This window comes from Leptonotus elevatus, chromosome 21 (genome assembly GCF_054856555.1).
Source record: "Leptonotus elevatus isolate MCC_2025b chromosome 21, RoL_Lele_1.0, whole genome shotgun sequence".
NCBI classification, from domain to species: Eukaryota; Metazoa; Chordata; class Actinopteri; order Syngnathiformes; family Syngnathidae; genus Leptonotus; species Leptonotus elevatus.
Window position 1 is genome coordinate 5,479,416 of NC_141259.1, and position 22,817 is coordinate 5,502,232.

A 22,817-nucleotide genomic window follows, 5' to 3' on the forward strand; every position below is an offset into this window, starting at 1 on the left:
TGCAAACCGCGACGATCAAGCTATCATCCATTGCTTTGCTACACCTTCTGCAACCGCTTCCTGTGTTTTGTCTGTGACGTATTTGGTGACGTGGACTATCTCGACATCGATTGGCTGTCGCTGACGCGATGGCGTCAAAAGTTAATTTCAACCAATGCCGGCGAAATGGGCGAAGTAGCGAAATGATCGCCGGAAACGGCCCAAACGCGCTGCCCGGCCCGCCATTGTGCCCCCAACCCCCTCGCGCGAAGTCCATTGACTGCAATGCAATCGCGCCGCCTGAAACACTTTCCTGACTGTTGCTCTGAACATAGCATAAGTCCCTTACACTCTAGAACTTTCCACCTTTCCTGGGTTGCTGTTGAATAGCAACAACACGGAATGTGGGGTTGAAGTTTCTTACTGTAGGCCAAGTCAACACCAGTGCCAGGTATGAGCATGCGGGAGAGGGCAACTATGTGAAAGGGACTAGCGGAAAGCCGGAATCAGGGTGTTAAGTTCAGCACCTAACGTTGACTTCTCTCTCTGGTGTTGAAAGCAATTATCACTGTCCAACAAGTTTCTTAAACAGTTCATCACATCAGACACTGGCAAAAAATATCGTCAAACATCTAATTGCAGGAAGCAGTGCCACTGTGATAACTGCTGTTCCTACAATTGGGATCTCAGGGCAAAAAGTATAGGGAATAAGTTCTCCACGTTGGCGTCCGAGATAAGAGCGAGTTACAATACAGTCTATTCTGAGATTAGTGATATTAAGCCGCATATAACTTTGACATGCTGTGATGTTTTAAGCAGCTTTATAGTTTCACTACTCTCTTCCTCCCACATTCCGAAAACATGCATGTCCCACTGGCTACCTATTTGTGAACCCGAGCTTTTGCGGTTCATCGTGTACAGTAAGTAGTAGTGTGCTCATTAAGGTTTAAGCATCACTTCAGATCACAAGTTCTTCATATTGGCCACCTACCTGTTTGCCAAAAGAGTCCTAATGAATGCACACGCACCACTGCTAACATTTTTGGCAAAACTGATCAGAAGCAATGCGACAACTGGCAGAAGTGAGATGATACATCCACCTGGCATTTCTGTGGGTAACCTCACATCCCAGTGTTCCAATATCCTAAAAATAATCTTTAAACAGATTGAGGAGTCTGCCAAAGGATCAAACGAGCACAAGTGCTGCTGCACCAGCTGGTGCTATGAAGAATACTTTGGATGTCAATGCTGCTCGCAACTGATGTATAGCTTCACAGGTCAAACTCAAATGTGTTGAAATAATTGGCATAAAAATAAAAATCCTCACTACTTTTTCACCCTTTTTCATAGCATCATATCATCATAATATATAACAAAGACATACTTGCGACTACAAAAATTAAAGCGTTTACTCTGGAGAATAATTTAAATTATTTAAAGCGTTAAAAAAAAAATACTCCTATAGGTTGTTTTACTTTCTGATTTACTGGCTTAACGCTGGTTGGAGAACTCTAAATAAAGTAATTTGTGCATAGCATTTGATTTGTATTTACTCAAGTAAATACATGTTACAAGCTTTTAAGAAAAAAGTAGAAGCAGAAGTGGAAAATTTTGATTAATCGTCATTGTGGAAAGATGTGCGATTAATAAGTTAAAAAATTTAATGGTTTGACAGCACTAGTGTATATATATATATATATATATATATATATATATATAATGGCTTTTTGCCATTTTTGCCATTTGGCCGAAATTAAATTAAAGCCAAAAGAATATGGCCAAAATAGGCTGTGGTGGGAAAAAAAATGCTGCGAGCAAGCGTCTGTTTGAATTAAACAGCAAACGCGGGGGTCCGCCTCTCTTCTCGCTGGCTTTTCACCGTGTGAGTTTGCAGCAGCTCCCGGGGTCATTGCGCACACCGGAGGAGAGGGGCGTCACTTCGTGTACAACATTTAAGCGGGTCGTAAAAAGACATAACTGCCATGTACTGCAGTACAGGTGAGCCACTCCTTCTCCTGCGTCCCGGTGGCCGTGCTAAATACTTTAGCTAGTGCTAGCACTATTGCTATCAACAATTTTAAACACGGAAACACTTATCTTTGGGTGGCAACCGACCTGTAAAGGACGCTGTGTGTGACTTTGAAGTCCGTTCTCGAAGCCTATTAGCTGGTGCGAACAAATGTATTTATTTATTTTTGGTGAATATATGAGTGTGCCGATTTTAAGTGCCCCGCACCTTGTCCCGCCGCACGCATCTGTGCCTGCCTGTGTGCAAACTACATTGACTATAAAGTACAATCGCACCGCCATAAAATGCTCAACCCTCGTTTGGTGTTTAATGTACCATTAGCCAACATGTCTGCGGTGTGGGCACATTTCAATTTATATTGTGCTTTGTTAAAATGCCAGTGCTAAATATATATTTTATAATAATATTATAATTGTAATTATTGTAATAAATGCAATGATAGTGAAAATTGGCATAATTTTTGGGGCCATTTTGGTTTTTGGCCAATCATTTTTTATTTTTGGTTTTCGGTTTCGGCCAAACATTTTCATTTCGGTGCATCCGATATGCATATATATATATATTAGTATTGACAAAGTTAAAGCGTCAACTAATTAGTTAATCATAAAAAAATTGCATTAATGCAGATTAATCACACTTTTAATTTTGACCACAGATGATCCTTTATCTTGACAGCGGATGGCTACGTTAAAAGGTAGCACAGGTTGTGTTTGAACAATAAACATAACTACATACATTAAAGTAAAGCATTTAATAAATGTTTGTGTATGACATTCCGAATATTTTTTCATGTCAAAATATTGGGGTCATTTTTTCCCATTTTAAATTATGCAAAAAAGATTAGAAAAATAAGAGGATGAGCGTGTGCAGTGGATCAAATGTTGAAGACGTCTTCATATTATTAAATGTAGAAAGAATTAACATATAACAGGTGCTCTTCAAATTCGGCGGGCAAAAAATGTTGAAAAAAAGCTTTTTTAATCAAGTGATTAATTGTAATTAATCAAAATTCTAAGATGTGATTAATCTGATTAAAAAAATTAATAATTTGACAGCTCTAATATATATATATATATATATTTCAAACATAATTTCGCATGCTACTGAATGGGCAAGTGTGTCTATAATAGTAATGGATGTTATACTTTTTTTTATTTTTTTTTTCTTCCTCTTTTTTCTAAAGATGGAATGGATGTTATACTTAATGACAAATTGCATATAAAAAAAAAAACTTTGTAGGGAAGACAATAGTTAACACATCTTAGACCAATACGAGTTGCATCAGGTGCCATTAGAGCTCAGTTGCACATTCCCACTGAGACACAGTAGGCGCTGAAAGGATTAAGATGATATTTATAGGTGCCTTGCACCTTCCTAATACATGTTTATCTCAAACCTTCTGTCGTATATTCTTTGGACGTCATTCTTCATTCATCAGTTCCCGTAACTACCACCATTCAGCACTGCACTTTGTGCTGAATGTTACATCATGTTATTCATTTTAGAAGAAAAAGGAAAAGGTCCATGTAAATGGCACAAAATGAACAATGAAAAAGCTCTTTTTCAGATTTTGTCTTGAGTGCCAAGCGGTAGTTAAGATGAATTTTGAAATTACTTTTGTTTAGTGTGTATAATTGAAGGAGACTAAAATTGAATATTTAAATTAAATTTGAATCAGAACCTCGGAGCACCACATCTATTTTTGATAGTTTTATCAGAATAACAGATGAGAACCTCGTTGAATCAGTCAATAAAAATGAAGGCTGTACCTCTTTTACGATTTTGTGAGTACTTTGTTCAGCTTAGAGGTTACTATAAATTGATGAAACACACACACAGTAAGCAATCAGGTTTTGATTTCGTGCACATTTATTTTCTAACCTATGTGGGAAAATCTACTTGGAACTTAACTTAACTTACTGTGATAGGCAATAACACAAGAACTAAAATGATAAGATAATTAAAGAAAACCAAAAACAGGGAAGGAGAAATTGTTTTAAACAAGGTGATGGATTTCCTAATCAAACCAACATGGGACCCACATTTAACCTAATTGTTCAACCAATTGGAGCCACCAATTTGTACAATCTGGTTAATGTATGCAAAGTTGCATTTATGGTCTAGTGTTGGTTCAAAGACGCGGAAAGCCTGGATTGGAGATTCACCAAGTCCGTTCTTTGAAGAAGAAAATGAAGAGAGAGAGAGAGAGTTTGTCCGGCTGGGCATCTGAGCCTCATGGCGGGAGAAGGTCAACTTGTCGGCTGCGGAGAGGCCTTTTCGGTTGGGGTCTCAGAGCTACGTTGTTAGCGCTGCGATCCGTTTAGCCTTTACAGGTACCCAAAGCAGATGTGTTTCACTGCGCCTGTCGCTGTGCGATGGCAAGCCTTGCGGTCGTCGTGGACTAGCCTTTGGCTAGCAGCCGCGCCCGAAGCAGAGGCAGATGAAGCTTAGACCCCCCCACGGTGCAGGGGAGCTTCCAACCAGGGGGTCCGCTATCGGGTTACACAGAGACCAGAGCGGAAATTTACCACCAGCCTTGGAAGAATTTTGGTAAAGAATAATCAGATTGGCTAATTTACAACGACCCCAGTTAGACTATAATAAGACATTCATTCGTTTTTCATCTTGACATATTTTATGGTAAAATTATGTGTGGAAAAATGACTTTAAGTTTTTCAGATGTTTTGTATTCTTCCATAATATGCAAAAATAATTAGTTTTTTTTTCAGTAAAATATACGTACTTGTGATGTCCATCCATTAATCTGCTTTTTGTGTATTATGATATCAGATTTTGAGTCCACCTTCACAGCAAACTACAATCATGAATACATTTTTGAATGACTACCTGTCAACAGTGAGCAACTGATTTCATATTTTTGTTGATTGTTTTGATCATGCATGTGATGCTGTACCTGTATATGCAGATTCCTCCACCGTTTTTTTCAGCAATTTGGCACACAAATACATTGTGAGATGAGTCACATGCAAAATCGCGCGTATTCTGGTGATATTTCTACCTGGGGAGGGGGGAAAACGCGTAAACATCTTTGGAATAAAAATAAATCAGCACTGAGGATGAGAAGGAGAACTTATTGTTTCAAGGATACACGCAAGGAATTAAGCAGAGGCCTCGCTGCTTGTGCTCTATTTAGATTCATGCAGCAGAAGATAGCTATCAGCCTTGTGATGTAGAGAGGAATTATTTCTTTATTTAGTTTTCCGCCATCTATTTATTTCTATGCAGTTTTGAATACCTCCCACGTCTGCTCCGCATTGCTCTTGTCTCCCCACTCTGCAAAGATCTAGGCGCCGGGGATGACAGTCTTTTACCTTCGTGTTTCATCGTAGGCTGCTCTAAATGTGGCTTCAGAGACTCCTCAAGAGATGTTATGTATAGAAAATGCGCATATGTGATGCGCATTATTTCCCCTTATTTTCAAATACAACTGCAGTTTGTGTTTTTGCATGAAATGTTGTGGGATTTTCCCCCTCCCTCCTTCCTTTTGTTTCAATCTAAGAAACTCAGGACACTAATTAGCCAACCATCAGGCTTCCTGTTATAAATCTCTCTGTTGGTTATTTTGTTTTTTAGTTTGTTTTGACGGGTTGTGATTGTGAAGACAAATCCCTTGTGTTTTTACATAATAAATAAATCGAATCCAATAAATCTGATTCTGATTTTGATTCTGAAAGTTGCAAATCTGATTACATTCAACACATTTTGTAAGGTCCCTTAATAAAAATAAAAAATAAAAAATGGGCAGATTGAAAAAAAAAAAGAAACGATACAGCAATAAATCCATGATGTTTTTTTTTAACCCCGTCCAGAACTTGAAATTAAAAAGAGCAATCTGCTTGGCATTTGTGAGGGAAATAATGATGCCAGGTGATCATACCAGCACGTTAAATTAATTACTGGCAGTGTGTGTTGATTCATTAAAAGTGTAGAAACTGGGGATTATGATGAAAGGTTTTTGTTTGAGAAACACATGCATCAGAGTAACAACACAGGCTTTGTTGGATAAAGTTGCCACGGGAACCTCTTCTGAGTCAACAGGGATGAGGTGTACTATCTCACATTTGAAACCTATTCAGTCAGTAAAGTGCATAAATGCACTGAACAAAACTGCAATAAATGGAGCTAAAACTGTAACTTGCATATCAAGGACATCTATGGGCCATGCAGAATTATACAATCAGCAACAACTCAAATATTCCCAAACGAAGGAGCGCGTACTACTAGAGGTGCATGAGCGTGCAGGTTTTAATTTAATAAATATTTTTATCTCATTGGTGCTTTAAAATTCAACCTAAATAAATCTCTTGATATCAATATATTGTATGGGCCCCAATTAGTCTAAAGATGGCATTCTGATTAATATTGTGTTTGTGGATTGTGATTTAAGCAGCAAAACCCACCCATGTTTCGCCATCTCAGGAGGCAGCCATTTTGTTTGTTTTGTATTTTGTTTGCTTTCTGTATCAAATGTGAATTACCCGTGACTTTAAAATAAGGCAATGGTGAATTATGTACATTGCGCCCCTAATAAGGTTTGCTATTACTGACTAAATAAAAATAATAGACATAAATAGGAAGCACAATTGCACTTAAGCTTTGATATTTTAGCTCTGAGCTAGCAACCTTGTACAATCAAAAGTACCCAGAAAAGTCCAAATGTCTTATTAGATAAGAATAAAGGTCACTCTTCTTGCTTCCTAAACTCAATTTATCAGTGAAAACGAATCATCTGCTTATTTGTTTGTTTGGTAAGGCTTTTATCCTTGAATTTTCTTTACCTGTTGCTACATGTCATTCATTTATTACAGCAGTAGTTTATGTTCCCTTCAGGGGCTTATGTATGATCTCTAAAATTAATTATGAATGTGTAACATAACTTTTGTTGTTGTTTTTTGTGTTCTGCTGATTATGTTGCACTCTGCCAAGACACCTTCGACGTCTCTTTTTGTTCTTCTCATGTAACCAGGAAACACCAAATTGCCCTTTTCGGAAACACTCAATTTGATCATCATGATCAGCATCAGTGCTTCAGGTTTTGATTCAGGGTGATTGCTTTGACCTTTAAACCAACAGTAGAGAAGGACAGAGGCCTTAAATTTGTAGCAAACATCAAATCATATTTTAAACATAAATAGATTGCAACCATGTATCGTTCCATCAAACTTCAACCTCACCGTTTCTCACAGTCTTACCTAATTGCACACTTAAACTACTACATTGTCAGAGGACCCGCTACTTTGTGAGATGAATAAATGAAGAAAGCCATTCTTTAATCTGAACAAATCCCATCAGAAATTCGTAATGACAGCTGTGGAAATGTAACCGTCCTCCTCAAACGGAATTATTTCAGTTGTGCTTGAACACGCTCCCAGTCGTCATTACTATTGTATGGCCTGTGGCTACTTTTACGCATCGAGACTACATTATTTACCAAATGGAAACAATTGGGGGGCCCTGCATTACATGCCAGTGAATCATCCATTAAATTCTGAATTATGAATTTCTTTCATTTGCTATGCTGTATTACTGTAAGTACTATTGCGTGGTGTATTTAATGGACATCTTTTAACAAATAAAGAGGACAGATTTGGGACAAGATTTCTTCTTGACTTGTTCTAAGTGGACGCTGGGCACAAAAAAAAAAACTTTCAAAGGCTAATAGGACTGAAGAATTTCAAGAAGAGCCTATGGCTGAAGTGAACTCAAAGAAGAAGGGACAGGCTGACAGATGGATGGACTCACTAGATGTCTGGCTGGAGACCATGTCAGTCAGATTAACTGAGACAAACAGTGAGGGGATCCACTTCACCCCAAATCACACGGGTCAGCACTCTATGGAAAGTGGATGTTTTACACGCCGTGGACTGTAAAAAATATTGTCATGCACTTTTTATCCACTTTAAAACTGCCGACTGTGGCATATTAGTAGATTTGGTGACATTGGTCTTTCTAATGCTGCTTTTCACTGGTTCTTTTGATTTGTCAGGGAGAACCCAATGTGTACATTTTATTAGGTTGTCTTCTTCCTTTCTTCATCTTTCTAGGGGTCTCTCAGGGATCTGTTCTAGGTCCACTGTTGTTTCCTTTCTATACCAATGATCTCTGTCAACATTTGTCAAATGCCTGTTTTCATTTGTATGCAGATAAATTATTATGTCATATATTGTTCCTCTACTGCAATTGAACAATCTTTTACAGTCTACCTTTGATGTCGTGCAGTCTCATTTAATTCAACTAAAACTGTTTTTCTCAGATGGAAAACAGTTACTTTCAAATTTTGAAACATTTCACATGTCCACCACTTGTATGTATTTAGGTATTGTTATTGACCAAAAACTGCCTTTTAAACCGCATTTTGAGGGCCTTGTTCGAAAACTAAAGGTTAAATTGGAGTTCTTCTTCAGGAAGACATATGGTTTTTCTTTTACAACAATTCGTTGTTTTTTTTTACTTGTTTAAATAAAGGAAATTTTTAAAAAAAAACTTATCAGATTGTGTCTGATATTATGGTTGGTGGTTAGGTAAAAAAGCAAAGATGGTGCAAGGCCAGTGAGCTGAGTTGTGCCTCCCTCAGCTGGCGGATACAATTTTGCTGGGTAATTTTAGCACCAACACACCATAAACACACACTTGCACACATTGATGCATTAGTTATTCCCAGGAAACAACAAGGCTCTAAATATTTATTTGGCTTGTGATGACTATCAGTCAGTGATGTGAAGCAGCGTAATTAGCATACATCTCAGTGATTGGATCAAATGCCGCCTCCCCTCAAGCTGTGACTAAGGAGATGAGATCCATGAGCCTCACTGTCATATGAAGTGAACATGATGGATCCCCACTTCAGTTGCATAAAGAAAAATTACAACTCTGGATTAATTGTCTGGTAAATGTTATCTAATAAAAGGACAACTGGCGGTAAACAATAGGCAGCTGCCATATAACACTGCTCGATGCAAGATAAAAAGCTTGTCACAACAGTTTGAATGTGGCAGATGTGTGACAATTGCCAGAAGAACTCAATGTTTTAGCACCAGTGGAAGGTGAACAACCGCGGTTCATTACACAGCATGACTATATGTGGATCTGGTGTTTTGTTTTATTTTATTTTTATATGGGTACCACTTCTGAAAACTACAGTCCTATCACTTTCTGTCTGGTGTACTTTTCTAAATTCAGAAAGACGGTTAGGAATGGATCAACTTCCTGGTCAACTGGCAAAATAGAATGCAATACTTTATTTCAACCAGTAGTGGTGCTGTTGATCCAGTCCGAACTAATTGGCCATCAAAGTGTTACATTACTGGAAAAATAATATTTAAGGATAATAATTATTCAATGAATCACACCACAACTAGTTTTTTAGTTTTTTCCCCCACAATTCAGCCACTTCTCTGTATTAAGTAGTACAAAGTATTACTCTGGGGAACACATTTTTTGTTAAGCTAGGTCTGGCAGCTGTTTTAATTCATTTTTTCCATTTTCTCAAAAGGAAAAATTAAATATGTGTTTATGTGAAAATAAAACACTAAGATGGAATAGTTATAAGCTTTACAAACTAAACAAACATCATAAAACAAAATAGATGTTAAGGTTAAGAGAAAAGCTAGCGCTAATACTCCTAATTCCTACTATGCTAGCTTTCTGTTTGCAGATATTGATAGCAGGCTACTGACTGATTGGTAGCTGCACACACCTCTCACAAATAAATTGCCACGTAGCTGTAGATGAGTTCAATCGTATAATCTGCTCTTCTTACTACAGTCTTTCTACAGTTAACCACTGGAATTTCACATATCTCGAAAAACTTGACGTGCTAGCATAAAACTGACAGCGGTTTAAGAATCAGCATTAGTTGTAATCGTCATAAAAATATTTTGTGTACTTATTTTTGTTGTTGTTGTTCCTCAGTGTTACAAAGAAAGAAATACAGCGCAGACTGCTGGATCTAGTGCGGAACTGTCTTCCCTGCCTCAGCCCAGTAACGGACTAAACCATTTAATGTATTCTGCTACTCACTCCTGATAGAGCAGGAAGAAGAATGAGAGCTACTATCAGCGGGGTAGAAATCACAATTTGAAAGAGTGGTTTGTCCTGTTCCGCTGTCTGATCTAAAGAGTCCATTCTGGGTTCAACCGCAAACTGCCACCTGCTCTCTACTTCATCTCTCTTCAACCTCAAGCCTCCTGGCACCCAGCGACTACGTTGAGAAAAAGAGGCTGGTTTCCAAATCAGAATGATGCCCTGTCCATTTCCTGATGATCACCACCTGTTCTACTCAACGAAACATGCCATGCTCACTGCTTGAGTGAAGGATGAAGACACCTCTGAGACATGGTGGTGCATTGTCACTGTCAGATTATTGTTTTAGAAGCACTACAGCGACAGCCAAGTTCCATTTACACACCTTTTTTTGGGGGCAATTTCTTACCTAAAAATTATTTAATCACTAAGCAACTATCAAAGTATTACTTGGCTCAAAAATGACTAAATGACTAAATGAAACATTATATGATGTAAATTTATAACAGTGAATTAAACAGATTCTTCAATTTACTTTTTTCAAAAATATTGAATATATTATGTATTGATGAATATTTTCATCAGTATTTTTCCATCCATATTTCCCAAAGGTAATTTCTCTATCCCCATTTGCTTGTTCCTTGCCTGCCTATACTTTATCATGAAAATGAAGGCGGCTTTGATTGCATTGCAGGCTCCTTCTGCCGTGACTTTTCAAAGGCTCAATGTGTGCTCAATTTCCATCATTCAAAAAACCTGTATGACATTGAGTTTAAGATCAAAAATAGATTATAAAAACCTCTGAAAATCAATACACTGAATATTTTCTGATGTGTCCTTCTAGACTAATGACCTTGCTAGGTTCTAACTGACTTGACAGGTTATCAATCACACGTCAAACTGACTAGGATTTTTAATTTATCTATATATATATACAGGTCTGCTAGCCCGTGGTTAAAGCCATCTGGAATGGTAAGGTTTTTTTGGGGGGGAAGATACTCGTTTTTCCTGGTTCCCTTGCAATTTTTTATACAGAGACACAACTGAGCACATGATAAGCAACCATCTTCTAAATGTAAAATGTACCTATGTTCAAAGAAAACCGTGTAGCATGCTATAAATCCAACCTACCCTGTAGGGATACAATAATCACTGAGATGGGTGGATGTTTCAGTAGAGCGCTGGTGTTGAAGAAGGCGGTCCCTCGTCTAACAAGGCTAATTGGGCTTTAGAGGCTCCTAATGCATGACAAATAGAGAAGGAGAGGGTTGAGACCTGCTGGTGTGAGCGGCTCAAGCATTAATAAAGCTGCACCTTTCAGTCAAAGACATCTGTTGCCAGCAGGCAACACTGCCTTCATCATTACTGCCCTCGCCCACCTATGTTTGCCTGGCATGACCATTTAAAGGGATATATATATGTTTCCTGGCTAATTCAAGCTGTCAACATCATCCCAGTTTGGAGGTGAAAAATGGGTGCGCCACGCGGCGCACCAGATGGCTGGGTCGGATCATTAATCTGAGCCGACAGACATGCGATGGATGGATTCTCCAGAGTGAACTGTTTCAAAACTGAGAACTACCCCCGGGAGGGAATTTGCTCACAAATCAGTAATTTTGTCAAGAAAGGCACTCAAAATTTGTCCCTGGCTGCTAGTAACAGTAGCTAAACAGGCTAAAGTCATGTAGGCACTTCTATATGAAAAGGAGGACATGCATCGGGAGTAAAAATGTCCTAAAGGAGCGGTTTGTGTTTCCAAAAAATCACCTTTTGAAGACATCAACCCCAAAAAAATTTTTACAATATGTTATATGCAACCCCTAAATTTTAAACACAGTATTCTGATAAATATTATGTTTGTGGAATATGAGTGAAGCAGCAAAATCAACCTACTTTTTTCCATATTAAGGGGCGGCCATTTTGCCACTTGCTGTAACCTGAAAATGACGGCTGTTGTGTCATCAAGACTACTATTTGTGTTTTGTTTACAACTCGGCTCAGTACTAATCAACTTGCAAGCCCACCCAGCTAGCTAACGTCAACGTTAGCCAGCCTAACAATCAACAAGCCCGAGACCTAGCGCCACTAAACTTAAATTATGCTGCTTTGAAGACCCCCTTTTTCTTTTATCACTCAGTTCCTAGACCCCAATATTAGATTTGGCAGAGGCATCTTTTGTTGAATTACAGTTATAATTATTTTATAAAAAAATATACACATTTCTTCTGTAAACATCATTAAGCATATAATTTATGCATGTATTTAAGGCAAGTTGTAAAATGTCCGAAGTCCTCTTGTTTATGTTTAACAAATTTAAAACACCATAAATCATACTTTTTCTCTTGGCAGGAGCAATATGGCGGCCTTGCGGCTTCAAAAGTCTTGGCCTGTCGGCTATCCAGTCATATATTCAGATCAGTGGCTCTGAGCAATTGTGATGTCATTTTCAGTCAACAAGTAGCAAAATGGCCACCCCGATGAATGGATGAAAATTTTGCTGCTTCAATCATATTCCACAAACGCAATATTAGTCAGAATATTGTGTGTTTGGAGTAGTGGGGGCACATACAACATATTGCAATGAAAATTTTGGGGTTGACTTTCCTTTGAAAGAACCAGAAACATCAAGTCAAGGCACTACAACTAGCAGAATACAGTAGATTTTCTTGGGTCAAAAAGTCCCCTGCTCATATTGTAATTTGACCAAATTTTTGGGCCAAAACGCATGCCTCTGAAGTCACAAAACTTAGGATTTATTAATCATCCAAGGATTTAATTTTTACCATAATTATTCCAAAAGAGTCTCAACAAGGGCTGGAAAACTGGATGTACTGTACAGATGTCACACGAAGCTAGTAGATGCACATTCAAAGTGATAAGACTCTAGTATCACCATGTTATGTCAAAGCTTATAAAGAATTTGAACGTTTTATTTATTTACTTGAGATTGTAAGGGTTAGCAGTAATTGATCAGTGTAACTCTTTTTAAAATAAGTGTAACCTTGAACACGACATCTGGGAGAATAGACGTCATTCATCGTCATTATGTTCTTACTAAACCTGAGATTGAAACTTTACTTCGCTCATGCTTTGTTTTAAATTTGAACATTAAAAATGAAATGCAGAGAAGGGTGTTTTCATTGAAGGGAGGGGCAAAAGCATCTCCATATGACATACGACTACCAGTGTGCTATGAATAAATCATTGTGAGCCAGGCAGAGGGAGAGTAAACAGTTGTGTATCTTCACCTCAGATGCCTAGAGAGGCCTGTCAGACACTGCAGTTAACAAAGGCTGCCTCCTCATCGCCATGCAGATGGTGTTTTCAGCAGATCCAAGTCAAAACCTGACATGATCAGGGTAGCTACCGCATGAACCCACAAGTTTGTTAAAGATGTTCTCCGTTTGCGTGTAAATGCAAACAATTAAGGGATGGATAAAGTTAAAATAAGTATTGATAACTATGACAATAAGTTACATGGAAATATAGTTGTGATGTTAAACAAAATGGAAGAAAGTGTTTGTGTTGAATGCTATAGCACAAATGTTTCCTACTAAACCATAATAGTGTTAGAAAGGTCTACAGAGAACTATTATGGCCACACTGCATAAAACATAAAATAAAAAACGTAATGATAACAAATTATCTCATAATTAAACATGCACGAACACAATAAATACAATTTAAAAAATCGACAAGTATAATGTTACAGATGGTAAAAATAGGGATTAACTGTGTCATTACTAATGTTACACTGGAATCAACTGTCCATTTTAACAAATAATAGCAACAATGCTACATGTCCAGTTTGAAAAGTAAAGTCAACGCAAACATTTTCTTCACAATGTATTCAATTTAGCCCCACGAGTCTAAACACGGTATTCTGATTACTGTTCCGTTTTTGTAATATAAATTAAGCAGCAAAATCCACCTGTTTTCCCCTTCCATATCAGGGGGCGGCCATTTTTCCACTTGCTGTCAACTGCAGATGACATCACAATTGCTCAGAGACCAGGGAACAACCAATCACGGTTTAGCTCGCTAACAACACATGACCAAACGCAGAAAACATGTGAGCAGTGTCAAGGGGTGGGGGACAATTTTGATGCTTAGTTCATGCTCCACAAATGCAACATTAATCAAAATGCCATGTTTACATTAGTGGGGGCGCATAGAACATATTGCATAGACATTTTTGGGGGTTTACTTCACCTTTAAATAAGAAAAATTAAAAGTACTGGAAACCAAAACAATACTTTTTAGAATATAGTTTTTTTATTTATAATTTATAATTGGCAGATACAAAAACTCTTCAACTGTATCCAAAATGTGCAATAAACCACTGCTGATTAACAAAAGAAATTTAAAAAAATGTGTCTACTTTGGAAAGTTGACAACCAATGTAAACTGGTTTGAACTAGTTATTCTAGCGAGTGTTTACTAATCACTACTAATGCTCTTTTGAAGTGAATGATAATTTTGAACAAATTGCAAATGTGTTACTCTCCCAAAATGACAACACACCATCGTGTGTACATATTACTATTGGTGACATTCGTTCCCCCGTTATTAAATACAAGAAAGGCAATCGTTTTCCGTAAGCAGCACAAATGTGTAGAACACATGACAAAGTCTTGTACCAATATATTTGAGAGATGTCAACAAAACATGGACAGGGGACGGGTATTTCCAAAAAGAATGTTGTAAACGATCACCCTCATTCATCAGGATGCACAAATAATCAGTGACAAGTTCGGAACAGCAGCCTGAACAGGCGATCAACATCTGGAATCACACACTAACATTAACTACATTAGAAGTATTGAGGGGGGGGTTACAGCAGCAACGCTTTCTGAAAAGGGTTCCCGCTCATCAATCATGTGACAATGAATCGCAAATCAAAACGGAAAAACAACTGAAAGAACATTGTATCAAAAACATCTTACTTTCACATTTCAATCTAAAGTACATCCACATTCATGATCCGCCATTCTGGATAAGATGCTGGTGCCTTCATGTCCACGCAAATTGTATGACACCAAACTAAATACATTATATAGTTAACCAAACGCTTACATGAAGAAATAGAGACTAGCGTGCGACTGTGACGGACAATTCTTGGCAGGATGGCAAATGATAGTATCCAAGTGCAAAAGTATTCTTCAATGTAGTTTGTTTTCCTAATTCTAATTCAAACAAGCACACATTCATTTTCATGTAGCGAAATTCCCCCAACATGGTAAATGTCGCAAAAATAAAACAAGATTGGAAAAGAAAACAATGTCCAACTCGTGTTTGATAGAAACAAAACATCCCTAGTACACACGTTAAGATGAGCTAGATCTGTCTTTCCTATACTACACAAATGCTTTAAAACGCTACGTATGACCTTTAACATGCAACACCATTCAAAGTTCCTCATTTCTCAGACATTATCATTTCCAGCTAACTAAAACCAACGCCCAATTATACTGTAGTTGTCTGAGGGAACGTCTCCAAATGCTCGGGCGCTAGTGTCAAAACTGACATAACCAGAATTCCCTATCAAGGTATCTGTATAAAGCACTTGTGTAATGAAGTGTGTGCTTTTCCCTTTTCTCTGGAGAAACTAGAAATTATTGAGGTTTTTTTCTTTCTTTTTTCCCCTCCCAACTCACACAATTCTAATTTAGGGTGACCAGACGTGGCAGCTTAATTGTGACAGTCTCGATTTTGAGCCAAAGTGATTCATACGATAAACAAATTGAAAAGGAATCTAACTGTTAAATTACTAGCAGGACCTAATTCCTGCTTCCATGTCTAAGATTAATGGGAAATGTAGTCCTACTAGCCAGTCAGACCCAACGCAAGTTGAGCTTTTCTGGTGGCATATTTCTAAAGTACCGGCGTTAGGTAAATGTCACAGTCAGTGTTCAATAGCTGCCTGGACAGAGCAAAAAAAGATTGAATAATGGTGAGTGCATTGTCTTATTTACAACTTTTGAACTGTCAAACAAGCTAGATTTAGCATTAGCCAAAGTAATAACACAACCAGATTGACTAGCAATTAAATTTGTTATAAATAGTTCTTGGTGAGAATTTATTGTATAGCCAAAACAGTATTTGATTTTCAGTGAAATTGTAACATCCTGGTTTTTAATTTGGAAAATCTGGTCACTCTATTCTAATGAAGCCTTACAACTGCAATGGAATTGTCATGAGCTGAGACCTTGACATCACGCCAACCATGGATTTCCCAAATCCTTTCACACAGGGCTCACACCATTTGGGGAATTCAATTGATCTGGGTCAGACCTTTAAGACACAGGAGTCACTGCATACAGATTCAGGTAACGACAGGTCTGCTTTTAGGTTCTAGGGTACTTGTTCATAATTATAAAACCACGTCAAGGCTTTATCGGGGTTTACGTCATTGTGGCAATCTTTTCTCATTGAGGTCAACCGTTGAAGCCTTCACTACATGCAAATAACCAGACTTAAAAAAAAGAGCAGCAAAGTTTTTCATTGTAACTGCTGTGTAGAATTTCTTACACACAAAAAAACTTTAGAAAGGGACCTATTATGTTCAACTAGATTTTCAAAAAAACAAACTAGCAAAAGACGACCAGTCAAAGGTTTGGGCATTTTCTATTCCTATTAGTTGGGTTTCCATCCACCTATTTTTATTTGAATTTATAAGAATTAAGAAAATACACTTGAATGGAAATACTAGAACCCTGAGGAAAAAAAGATTTTAAAAAATTTACATTTTGGGGAGTGGATTTTTCAGTTTTGATAAAAGGTTATTGAAACCATTTTAGCGAATGAACAATGACAAAACCGGATAGCTCGTCACATGTTTGACCGTATATTACGTCACACGTACATACGGTATGTTTGGGGGAGATGAAAAACATTAAAATATTGCTGGAATTAATAAAAGCAAATAATCTTTTGTTGAAAGTCAGCACAGTGTCTTGTGGCAGAGAGACAATTTCATATGACACCATCTAATGGTGCAGTCTCCTCTCAATACTCGCAAAATAACAAATGGAAACGGGCATAAATCACGTTTGTTTTGCACATTTTCACTAAATTCGCTTAAAAATTTGGAAACATTAGGATTGAAACCCCTTTACTGACTGAGAAATCATGCCCAAACTTTAAACTGGGTAAAGTTCTAAATTATCTCGAGCTATTATTCATGTTCAAACAGGTCCGTATTTCTTAAGACCTAAATAGTTGCTTATATTAGATAACCCGATATAGACATCAGAGATTAGCCGATGTCATGGAAAGAATAGAACACTAAACATAGATTTGCCACAGTATTATTAGAAACATGATTTAGATGAAAAACATTGTTTTAAAATCAGCAAAAATCATAATAGGTCCCACTTTTTGCAGTGTACAAGATTAACACAATGCCGTTTCCACACAGCATAACATAAAAAAATAATAATAATAAAAATCCAGCATCATCAGTACCGTTAGACTTGCATAATATAGAATAGCTCTACATAGCCAGAGGTTAATTTAAAGCTCATTGTGCATGACCAAATTGTTTCAAATGTCTCAATTTTGGACAGCCACATAATTTTATACATAAAAACTAAAAAGATTATTTCATATCTATGTGACATTTGTATTTGATATTACAGAGTAACTGTCTGATCTCAAACTAATTGTATAGCTTTGTGCTTTCTCAGGATCTACCTCAAAACCAAAGTGTTCACCAGTTGACGCACGGTGAAGAACTTTTGTAAGACGTCACCTTTTTCGAAGATTAATTCATGATCACGGTCAATAAATCGCTTCTTCGACAATCAATGCAGGTGAACACGAAAAGTTGTTTTCATTCGCATGACTGTTCTGTGATGACCGAGAAATTGATGCTTAAAACTGATCCGTTTTTCAGGTAGTATTTTTCAAAAGATCAAAGTGAAAATCTAGATTTTTACCAACTTCATTTTAAAAATGAACTAGTTGCCTTCAATTTGGAGTTTGATGTAAGCCTTGTTCCAGCATTTAATTGTGCAACTGCACAGTAAATTCTGTAGAGTAAATTTGACTCTATTTAGAGTGGGACCAAATACTAATTTTTAGAGTAATATTTACATTTGGAAGAAAGAGAGTAAAATAAGGAATTGGGGGAAAAAATTAACAAAAGTGACTCAAGGGTTGAGGAACAAACTCACAACCTTATCGAAGAGGAGACCAAACTCTCTGTTGCGAAGATTCCAGCTGACACGAACGATATACTAACATACAGCAGGAGCTACGTGGCTCAGGGAGTAGATCCGCTGTCTCCCAAGCTGAAGGTCGTGAGTTTGTTCCACAACCCTTGGGTGACCCCCCCCCCCCCCCCCCAATTCTTTATTTTACTCTCTACCAAGTGTAAATATTACTCTAAAATTGAGTCTATTTGGTTCCACTCTAAATAGAGTCAAATTTACTCTACAGAATTTACTGTGTGGGATAACTTGTGGCGTTTTTTGTGTGTGGTTGACCTCCAAGTAGAACTGATCATCTCAAAGGGGTTAATTAGGTGTGTGTAAACCTTGTGTACACCTCACTAACATAAAAAGTGCAAAATAGCCACCACTGTCCTGTGTGTGTCAGTAGTGCTTCTCTTGTAAGTAATCTTTCATCTTGTTAGGTAAGGGCAGTTTCTGGATAAGGTCTATCCTTGTGTACTGTCGAATGACAAAGCGACAAAGGTACTGCAGGGAGCGCACTTGCATAAACCGGGACACGGGGTTGGTGAGTCGGACCGGGTAGGTTGCAGACCCCGGTAAGCGGGACCTGGAATAACAAAAAGCACCATTCTCAGAGTCTTTTATCGAGTGTTCGATGAGGTCCACGATCGACGTGTGTCCTTCCACGTCCGGCTGCTCGTAAAAGCTGAAGCGTCCGTTGGAGTGTTCGATCCGGGTGTGGAGAGTTTTGCACTGTGACCTGAAACTCAGGCTGAGCAGGTACCTGTCGTCCGAGCTGTCTCGAACCAAAAAGGAGCCGTCGGCCAAGTTGATGAGCTTTTCCTCCGCCTCCCAGCGCGTGATGGGGCCCCAGTACCAGCCCTGCCTGGCCAGCTTCTTCAACTCCTCCGTCAGGCTGGTCACCACCATGGGCCCGCTGCTTTGGACCGAGTCATACACGCGGCTGACTCCAGGAGCCGAATTGGGATCAAAGTTGAGGTGGTGCCGGACTCTCTCGGCAACCTGGCTGTCCGTGGAGCTGAAGCTGGAGAACATCCTGGGAAAGCGGCCGTTACTGCTCATGGGAGGCAGGAGGGGAGAGAGGGGAGGCGGGCCCTCTCCTCTCGAGCTTTGAAGCATGACGCCGGCAGAACCGAGTAGAAGACTGTTAACTGAGGTGTCCATGAAAAGATCTGGAGGCAAACCGCCAACCATGTCATGCTCCTCCTGTCCCTGATCCATCAGCGGGGACCCGTTGTCCGCCTCTGCCGCCACCTCCATAGGAGCCGCGCTGTTCAGACAGAAGGAGTGGGACCCTTCTGGGTACATTCCCTCATCTAAAGGCATCGTGTACTGAATGTAGTCTTGGGGTGTCAACCCCAGCACCACAGGCACGTCATTGTCATCAATATTTAGATGCAGCTCACCATTTTGTGGCTGCTGGAGGTTTTTTAAGGATTCGGGTTGGTCTTGAAAGAGCCCGTCCATCTGAAAATCGCTGAATTCCTTTCGGATGCCGTTCAAGGTGGGGCTGGGGCTAGGAGAGTGCACCATGGCTTTAACTTTGACCTCCATCTTAATACACGCTTCGTCAGAGTTGACTGGCCGCAGAGGCCATGGCGAAGGGCTGTAGTGGTGACTCCGTAGCGACGCGGACCTTAGAGGTCGCTGGGCTTTAACTTCGTTGAAGCTGATGGGCACAGAAGAGGAGGAGAAGGTGTCCTCATCGTCCGTCGAGCCAATGGCAGAGGAGCCGGCTTTGCTCTTTGCCTTCTGCTTGGCCGACAGCCTTCTCTTAAGCGATCCCATCAGGCCTTCACTCTTCGAACGGCTCTTATTCTGCCCACCTTTGTCTTCCTCGCCGCCCAGATCGCACACGGAAAGGTCTTTGGTGTAGCAGCCACCAAAAAGTGACTCATCCTTTGAGAACTCTGCGGCCACTGGGGCCTGCTGGAGCATGACAAAGTCGCCGTCCTCTTTGCCCTTTATGCTCAGCGACTTCCGAATGGTCTTAAGGCTGATCTTCTTCATTCTGTCTGGCCCTCCGCCAAGGTGGGGGGCATGAGATGTCTCTCCTTGTAGCCTGATGAAAGTACTAGCCACAGTATCCTCCCATCAGGGCGTACATAAGTCATGCATACAACAGAGCCCCCAAACCCTTCAGAAAGGGGAAAAAATACACATACACACAACATGATTATAAACAAGCACAATGTATCCTTCATCTTATTTACAGTACCTTATGCATTCATACTTGAGGTAGACCGAAATTAATTTGTTGTTTTTTTTTACGGCCGATAGCGATTATTAGTAGTCAAGAAGGCCAATAACCAATATTTAGAGCCAATGGTCACTTTAACTAAAAAGGACGATATTGGCATCAAAATAAAAAATAAAAAACTCCCAACTCTTAACTTTGTTGAAATGTCTTTATGCAAATGCTTATTAAACAACTTTTCATTTTTGTACAATGTTGATTATTTATCTTTTTAATCTCAGACAATAGACATCTTTATTTTATTTGTTTAATCTAACAAAGTTCAGGGAACTCCCACGGTCATCAGCTTGTCTTAAAAAGTAAAATAAAAACTCAAGCAAAAATAGGTCCCCATTGTTTTCTACAGTAAATAGTAAATATTTTCAAAAATTTCAATATCTGATTTATATTTCTATATTTCACTTAACTTAGTTTTAATTTTAAACAACAGAAGGTGCAGAGAGTTCCCAGGGTCAGCACCACCTCTTATAAAGTTAAGGAAAAATAAAATAAATAAATAAATAAGAAGGTGCAGATAGATAGTTCCTAGAGTCAGCACCATCTCTTATAAAATTAAAGAAAATTTAATAAATAAATAAATAGTTCACTGACGTTAATACAGTTTTAAATTGATTTATTATCAGCTGTCAATTATTATTATTATTATTTTTTTTTTAAAGGACTGAAATAGTGAATATCAGCACTGATAACCAGCCCGGACGATAATCAGTCATCATCCCGAATCTGTGTTTGTAAAAATGTAATAGCTAAATTGTTAACATGTATGTAAGTGTGTGAAAAGAGCTTTTGATTATACTGGATAATGTTTATATTAGAGATACTTTGCTGACTCTTTTGTAGAAAGAACACAACAGTCTTTTAAAAACATGTTTACAACAGGGTGTGGGTATTAATTATTGTTGACTGCAAAACATTCCATTTCTACCACAATGGCAAAGAGTGCTGACATTTCCAAACACTCTGGTTTAAATATTTTGACTTGCATAAAGTAAAATATTTAGGTACTTAGCAATTCAACATCAAGTAGTTTAAATGACATCACTAACCATTGAGTGTACTAAGGATAACAGATTCAATTGAATCACTCTCTAACACCTGCACAGACGATTTTCCAAACACTCCAATTTAAATAATTGTTTGTACACCAACGTAAACCTTTAAACCAGAACTTTTCAGATTCAATATTTAAGGCTCAAAGACTCAGCAATTGTACATGAAGTGGTTTAAAAGTGATTGTTAAGAATTTTGAGTGCATTCATGATGGGTGAGAGATTAAATTACACACATGCACAGACACAAGCGGCACTACAAGATAAAAACAGACCAAACAAGGTGTTAATAAAACAGCTGCAGACCGATTACTCACCATTATGAGCAGCGAAAATGTGACTCGACTTGACTGAATGGGTCAAGTTCTACTTCCAGCACCTTTCATTTGATGCTACAAAAGAATTAAAAAGAACAACGCTCGTTATCATAGTTGAAACACCTCCCGTCTTACCTAACATGTTATTACCAGCGAGTTAATAACTAGTAGTTTATATAACATGCTCATTGGCTGATCTTATTATAGAAACAGACTCGGGGTTTTGTCCTGACATAGCCTAGCACGGCCTGCACATTTAGATGCATGCTTCTAGCTTACCCATTAAAGTTAGCATTTTAAAACAAGAAAGTCCACTTTATAATAATAGGAAACATTAGAAAAAACATCAATGAGTACTCGACAAAAAATAGTGGTTGTATCCTGAATATAGCGCGTCAATAGAACATAATCAAATCCGCCAAATATGATACAACTACGAGCTATATTGTTAGCATATTTGCTTCTCACTATGTAAATCAATAATAGGTCGCATTGTATAATACCCCCGGTTGAATAAACCTCTACCCCGTCACTTTCGATCATGACAATAACAAATACATCGTTTTGAAATAAAGCTTCGCTTTTCCACCTTTTGTTGGCTGACGAAAGCTACCTTGGCTAACGTTAGCTTCCTACCAACCTAAGCCAATCAGCTAGTTTCCTTCACGCTTGTTGTCGAAAACATACAATGTAACGTTACCTTGCAACTGTGATGCTTTTCGGTCCACAGCAATCGCATCAGAGTTTACATGTCCGGGGTTGGTACGTCTGGGGGGAAAGGTGCGGATATATTTTCGAATACAATGACACAATAAGATGACACCTTTCTGACTGACTAGGTTAGCACACTTGATTAGCTCCCGGCCTCTTCCTTTGTTGCCTGTTGAGTTGAGGCAGGCAGCAGATTGGGATGGAGCGAGCACACACACACAAACGCTTCATTAA

The 22,817-nt window shown here is 38.5% G+C and overlaps 1 protein-coding gene across 2 annotated transcripts; it reads right to left on the reverse strand.

Annotated features, from left to right (window-relative positions):
* Nucleotides 1-18,420: 18,420 nt before the first annotated feature.
* socs6a (suppressor of cytokine signaling 6a) lies at nt 18,421-22,817 on the reverse strand. Of its 2 annotated transcripts, none has more exons than XM_086066112.1 (3): nt 22,573-22,817; nt 21,873-21,947; nt 18,421-20,386 (listed from the first exon to the last, which is right to left on the reverse strand). In XM_086066112.1, exon 3 carries the CDS (start codon nt 20,257-20,259, stop codon nt 18,649-18,651), a length of 1,611 nt encoding a protein of 536 aa, XP_085922238.1. In that variant the 5' UTR covers nt 20,260-20,386; nt 21,873-21,947; nt 22,573-22,817; the 3' UTR covers nt 18,421-18,648. The 2 variants fall into 2 exon arrangements, with proteins under 2 accessions (XP_085922238.1, XP_085922239.1); XM_086066113.1 differs by lacking the exon at nt 22,573-22,817 and adding an exon at nt 22,462-22,526.

Excerpts from the sequence above, each read along its gene's own strand:
- socs6a (XM_086066112.1), bottom strand. The coding sequence starts at position 20,259 with ATGAAGAAGATCAGCCTTAAGACCATTCGGAAGTCGCTGAGCATAAAG.